At 41.6% G+C, this 7,500-nt stretch overlaps 1 protein-coding gene across 4 annotated transcripts in view; it reads right to left on the reverse strand.

Annotated features, from left to right (window-relative positions):
- Positions 1 to 7,500, reverse strand: part of RABGAP1L (RAB GTPase activating protein 1 like) — a 426,173-nt gene that overhangs the window by 297,636 nt on the left and 121,037 nt on the right. For all 4 annotated transcript variants that reach the window (XM_075320137.1, XM_075320138.1, XM_075320140.1 and 1 more), the window contains one exon: positions 3,788 to 3,881. In XM_075320137.1, coding sequence (XP_075176252.1) covers positions 3,788 to 3,881 — 94 coding nt within the window. The remainder of the gene's footprint in view (positions 1 to 3,787; positions 3,882 to 7,500) is intronic.

Raw genomic sequence — 7,500 nt, forward strand, 5'->3', positions numbered from 1 at the left:
CATCTGCAAGGAGTTTGTATGTTCTCCCAGTGTTTGCGTGGGCTTCCTCCGGGTACTCCGGTTTCCTCCCACACTCCAAAGACATACAGATAGGGACTCTAGATTGTGAGCCCCAATGGGGACAGTGTTGCCAATGTATGTAAAGCGCTGTGGAATTAATAGCGCTATATAAATGAATAAAATATATTATATATGTGTATATATATATTACACACAGTATATTTAATATATACAGTACAGACCAAACGTTTGAACACCCCTTCTCATCTCTAGAACAACTGTTAAGGGTAAGTTAGGAGGAGACTTTGTGCAGCAGGCCTTCATGGTAAAATACATACACACATATACAGTGTATAATATATATATATATATATATAATAAAATATATATAATATACATATATAAATATACATACATATACAGTGTAACATCACACACACACACACACACACGTGTGTGAATAGGGAGCAGGTGTGTTACATTTGGTGTTCTCTCTCACACACTCTCATATGCTGGTCACTAGCAGTTCAACATGGCTCCTCATGGCAAATAATTCTTTGAGGATCTGAAAAAAAAGGAATTGCTGCTCTACATAAAGATTGCCGAGGCTATAAGAAGATTGGCAATACCTTGACACTGAGCTGCAGCACGGTGGCCAAGACCATACAGTGGTATAACAAGACAGGTTCCACTCAGAAGAAGCCGCTCCATGGTCGACAAAATTATTTGAGTGCATGTGCTTAGCGTCATAACCAGAGATTGTCAAAATAGATAATACAACAACTGAAGAGAACACACAATAATAAAGTTGTTGATATAGGGCGGGACGGTGGCTCAATGGTTAGCACTGCAGTCTTGCAGCGCTGGAGTCCTCAGTTCGAATCCCACCAAGGACAATATCTGCAAGGAGTTTGTATGTTCTCCCAGTGTTTGCGTGGATTTCCTCCTGGTACTCCTGTTTCCTCCCACACTCCAAAGACATACAGATAGGGAATATAGATTGTGAGCCCCAATGGGGACAGTGTTCCTGATGCAAGTAAAGCGCTGTGGAATATGTTAGTGCTATAGAAAAATAAAGTTTTTTTATATTATATATAATAAATATTTAATATAATAATATAATTATAATATATAATTAATATATATATATTATATAAATATATAATTATACATATATATATATATATATATATATATATATATATATATATATATATATATTAGTATAATTATATTATTATATTAAATATTTATTATATATAATATAAAAAAACTTTATTTTTCTATAGCACTAACATATTCCACAGCGCTTTACTTGCATCAGGAACACTGTTCCTGATATAGATAGATATAGATATATATATATATATATATATATATATATATATATATATATATATATATATATATATATATTTTATATAATCCGCAACAAGGTGCAGAGAAAAAATTGGAACTTCAAGATTAAAGTAAGACTTAAATATCCCTGGCTAAGTGTGCAATCTAATCAGTGTAGTAAGTGGTTCCCATTCAAATATAGAGCGTTCACGTGGGAATCGTAACACTATTATACCCTTCATCAAGTGGGCAGAGATTTGCTAAATCGCAGTCATACAAATCTGAATGGATAAAACTGGTGAAAATAAAACTGCTTTTTTCCAAATTATGCTTTTTTTCTTTGCATTTATATACTATTTATTGAAATCTGTCAGCAGGTTTTTGTTATGTAATCTGAGAGCATCATATAACTATGTTTCTGATCCCACGGCAATTCCTGGTGATGGGCGACAATTGAATCGTTTGTGAATAGTAAGTATATTGGAAGAAGCTTTGGGGGGAGGGGAGGAGATCACAAGAGAGTAAGGGAAGAAGTATGAGAAGAGCTCATTCTCGGAGAGATGACTTCATTTCACACCCCGCAGGCTGCATCTCTCAACGATTAACAGCAAAATATGCTGTTGCTTTGTTAATTCACTTCTGGAATAAGAATTCTATTTTGAATGCGAGAGAAGAAGAAGAAAAAAAGATGACATTTCTAGGTATAACCCGGAGGAATTCAGTACATAATAAAGCTGTACTCGCAGAGTGAGGTTTATTACTGTGATCGCATGGGACAAGAGGCTGGAGACCGGCTGGTAATACTTATGGCAACTAAAACCTATACGTCAACATTAGAGAGCCGGATACACCGCTATTCCCGAAAATACACGTATTATCCGAATCCCCTCCCCCCATTGCAAGAACCTGATAATAAAGCATGACCGATGTAGAGAGTGCGATTCCCTATGGCTTCCATGTCAGCTCATCTGTAGACACAAGCCATTTTCCCACAGCCTACGGTGAAGGATATGCCGTGTGGATAATTGTTTCTCGGAATTGGATAGATATTTCAATCCAAACAATTGGCCGTCCCAATGACTTTGAATGGCAGTGGTTGAGCATGTGCACCCCCGCTGCATCCAAAAAGGGAACCCCATTCTCATGATCAGTGGGACCCTCAGCAATCAGCAACTTCTGACACGTACATGGTACAACACCATAATGCTCCATTGCATCCATTTTTGGTCCATACATTCAAAAAAGTTGAGGAGTAATACATTTAAAATATAAGTTTAGTTAATCAGCCTTTGCAATGATCTGAATTTTTGTAATATACACTACTACCTCATTTTGCTTCCTTCTAGTTCTAAAGCTGCTTTCACACTACGTTTTTTTAACGTGCGTCATGAACGTTTTTTTAACGCAAAAACGGATCCAGTTCAAATGCGTTTTCATTTCAATGAATTTGCAATGGACTCGCGTTAACATGCGTTCACATGCGTTTGCGTGCGTTATAGTGAGGATCCAGCGACTTGCAGTTTTTTAACTTTTTTCAAAAACGCTACTTGTAGCATTTTTGAGCTGCGTCCAAATACTGCAAATCGCTGGATCCTGACTAAACAGCACGCAAACGCATGTGAACACTGGCGTGCTGATAGACAGGATCCTGCTCTACTGAGCATGCCCAGAAACCAGCCTGTCGTGATCAGTCCCTCTCTCCCCCCCCCTCCCTCTCTCTCTCCCCTGCCTGAGAGCGGCGGACGCTCATAACCAAGGTAAATATCGGGTAACCAAGCAAAGCGCTTCTTAGTTACCCGATGTTTACCTTGGTTACGTGTGCAGGGAGCAGTCTTCTAGCAGCTGCGGATGCTTGTAACCAAGGTATATATCGGGTATTCAAGCAAAGCACTTCACTTAGTTACCAGATATTTACCTTGGTTACAGCTTACTGCAGCTGTCAGATACCGGCTCCCAGTCTATCACGTTCAGTTCCCCTCACTCCCGATCACATGACTCCACTGCCTGCCCATAAACTTCAAGTGACAGGTTCCTGCAAAATAACACGTGTTTGCATGCGTTTTTCTTTGCAAAAACAGGATCCGCTTTTGCAGCAAAAAAACGTTCATGACGCATGCTAAAAAAAAAAAAACGTAGTGTGAAAGCAGCCTAACTGTTCTGAAAGTGCTAGTTTATCCCCCTAATTTATGCTCTTTTACAAGCTGCTTTGACCTGCTTCTCTAGCAAGAATCCATACTCAAACGCTGTCCCTGTGTGATCTTCTCTACTCCCCTCCGCTGGGCTCAGACTGTACAATGTTTGTAAACAGAGTCTGTGTATGGAATACTAAAACAGCACGGACTGGGCAGTTAAAACAGCACTGGTGCTGAAGATAGAAGGAGGCAAAACAGAGTAATGGAGCATAATACAAATATCCATATTTTGCACAGACTGGTCAATAAAATCTTACCATTTCTGAAGCAGCTGACCCCAGCATCCCAATATCTTCTCAGGACATTCTTTGGAAACATCTCCAGTTCCACTCCACAGTTCACTGTCGCTCTCTGAGTAAGAAAAATACAAGGTTAATACAGTATATGGAAGAAGGATGCCCTATGCATGGCCATTCAGTTCTGTCCATTTCCAGCGCCATTGGATCATTTATTATTATAGAACCCCCAGCATCTCCCCTTGTCAAACATCCAACTGCTACTTAAAAGTGGTGATGTTCTCTCTGCTGTGGAAACGTCATGTTGCAGAGCAGGCATTCAGATGAACCTTTGTCCTATCCAGAGCATGGGGGACGCACATACAAAACGCCCCTCAGAATGATATCCACAAGGACAGCTATTCAAACCATTCCCCATATTATTACAAATCATTCATACATCCAAGACCATCAATAAATGTGCAAAGTCCACAACTCTATAGACTTTTCTAGGTCGGGGGTGGTCAACTAATTTTCATGAGGGGTCCCATGAGAGACTGACTGGTGTGGAGACCGAACTAATTGGCTGCAATTAATTCTGCTAAATAATAATAAACATATTATATTTTATAGTAATATTAATTGTATCACTTAATACTAAGCAGAATTACAGTACGATGACATCCCCCTATAGCAGACCTGGGCAAGGGGCGGCCCGCGGGCCACATCCGGCCCGCCTACTCTCGGTGACTGGCCCGCCTGGTTCAGGGCGTCCTTGCTGGCCGGTCACTGATGAGGGCAATCTGACCTGTTGTCCGGAGCTCCAGGCTCCAGGAGGCCCGTGGTCAGATTGCCCTCATCACACGCTGCGTGCCAAGCAGGGAACAGAGGACAGATCCTGCAGCGCCGCACAGTCAGTGCAGGCAGCGGAACGCAGGAATCTCTCCTCTGTTCCCTGTCCGGCACCTTTTTCTGTGACACACACGCGCCCTGATGTCGTCAGTACGGCGCGCGTGTGTCATTTGAAAAGTTCCCGCCCGGCAGGAGAAGACGCTGCAGCGGCGGGGCCTGTATGGAGAGAGGCAGCAGCTCCTAGTAATACAGCATTGGCGCAGCCTAGGCATGTGAAAGAAGCAGCTCAGCGGGGGGAACGTACGGAGGAGCCTGAGGAGGAAACAATAAGAAGACAGGTGAGTGGTTACTGCAGGACAACTGTTGACAAATATTTGGGGTGTAGTGGTGTAGTATATAGTGGTGTATATAGGGGTGTAGTCGTGTAGTATATATAGGGGTGTAGTATAATACAGGCGTATATAGGGGTTTAGTTGGTATATATAGGGGTGTAGTATAATACAGGTGTATATAGGGGTGTAGGTGGTGTATATAGGGGTGTAGTATAATATAGGTGTATATAGGGGTGTAGTTGGTGTATATAGGGGTGTAGTATAATACAGGTGTATATAGGGGTGTAGTATAATACAGGTGTATATAGGGGTGTAGTTGGTGTATATAGGGGTGTAGTATAATACAGGTGTATATAGGGGTGTAGTTGGTGTATATAGGGGTGTAGTATAATACAGGTGTATATAGGGGTGTAATATAATACAGGTGTACATAGGGGTGTAGTGATGCAGTATACAGTGGTATAGTATATAGAGGTGTAGTTTATTACAGGTGTAGTGTATAGGGATGTATATTACAGGTGTAGTATGTGGCGGGTGTAGTATACACACACATTATATATATATATATATATATATATATATATATATATATATATATATATATATATATATATATATATATATATATATATATATATATATATATATATATATATATATATATATATATATATATATATATATATATATATATATATATATATATATATATATACACACACACACACACACACACACACACACACACACACACACACACACACACACACACACACATATATATATATATATACACACACATATATATATACACATATATACATATATATATATATATATATATATACATATATACATATATACACACATACATATACATATATACATATACATATACATTGTCACCTCTTTTGACCTGACAATTCATCTGTTTCATCCACAGGTATGTGATACTGTTCCAACCACTGCCATTCCCATCTGAATTTCATATTCTTCTAACTCTTTGTTCTTGGTTCACACCTGTCTATTTCTTCTGCATCTTAAGTAGTTCGTTTTGTAGCTGTGAAGTAGTCCAAATGTTTCTCTTAGTTTGTACTTACTAATTTACCCCTGGTGTGTTTCTCAGAGCTCTCTTCCTCTATCCCCCTCCCTTCTGCTCACACCCGAGTCATTTTCTAGGCCTCTAGAGTTGTATAAATATGTTTGCACAGGTCTGTTCTGACCATGGTCTGTGTGATTTGTTAAGTGGGATTTTCTAAGTGGGCAATCAGAAATATTCCAGAAGTGACCAGAAGGTGAGCGTTACCTCCTTAACTGTTTGTCACTTGCATTTTGTCCCCTACACTCTTTCATATTCCCATATGTAAACCTTACTCTCACCATGTTCACCTATGCCCTCACACTCTTTGCCCCTTTCCTCCTTACTCTCCTTCGCTATCCCCCAATGCCAGCACTCGCCAAACAAATATTCATCTCCCCTTCCCTTTTACCTCCCCACCTGTCTTCATCTGCTGACCTGCTCCTAAATCTCAGGTCTCTCTTAATAACACGCAGATCATGCCGTCCACTCTCCTTCTCCCACCTGCTCTCCCTTTCTCTACTTCTCCTCACTGCTGGTGACATATCTCCCAATCCTGGACCCCCCCAGATGGGACACTGCTCTCTACCACCCCCCTATCGCTCCACCCTTACTAGTAACTACCGCAACCTCTCCAATATAAAACCCATCCCCCTCTCACCCACTCCGCCGCCCACTCTCTCTGGAGCGCTGTGGAATGCCCGTTCGGTCTGTAACAAACTGCACATCATTCACGACCTCTTTACCTCTAGCAACCTATCCCTTCTAGGCATCACTGAAACATGGCTGACACCATCCAACACTGCCTCCCCTGCTGCGCTGTGCTACGGTGGCCTTCACTTCTCCCATACTCCTCGCCCTGGCAATAGACAGGGTGGAGGAGTGGGCCTCCTTCTTTCTAACAACTGCAGCTTTAACCCAATCCCACCTCTACCCTCCCTTATCCTGCCTTCCTTTGAAGTGCACTCTGTCCGCATCTATTCTCCTTCAAACCTCCAAGTGGCCATCATATACAGACCCCCAGGCCCTACCACTTCCTTTATCGACCAGTTCTCTGCCTGGCTTCTACACTTTCTCTCTGCTGACATTCCCACTATCATCATGGGTGACTTCAACATCCCCACTGACACCCGCCAGTCAGCAGCCTCCAAACGCCTCTCCCTTGCTTCATCTTTTGGTCTATCTCAGTGGTCCACCTCTGCCACCCATAAAGATGGACACACATTAGACCTTATCTTCACCCGTCTTTGCTCTCTATCTAACCTCACTACCTCCCCTCTCCCTTTATCTGACCACCATCTATTGACCTTCTCTGTTCTGTCCTCCTCACCTGCCCCTCCTGTCCAGCACGTATCACACCCTCGCAGAAACCTCGCACACGTCAACATACACACCCTTTCTGACTCTATCCTACCACTGTCCTCCATAACTTCAGTGCACGACACAAACCGTGCCACCACTTTCTACAACACCACTCTCACATCAGCTATTGA

Source organism: Anomaloglossus baeobatrachus, chromosome 8 (genome assembly GCF_048569485.1).
Source record: "Anomaloglossus baeobatrachus isolate aAnoBae1 chromosome 8, aAnoBae1.hap1, whole genome shotgun sequence".
NCBI classification, from domain to species: domain Eukaryota; kingdom Metazoa; phylum Chordata; class Amphibia; order Anura; family Aromobatidae; genus Anomaloglossus; species Anomaloglossus baeobatrachus.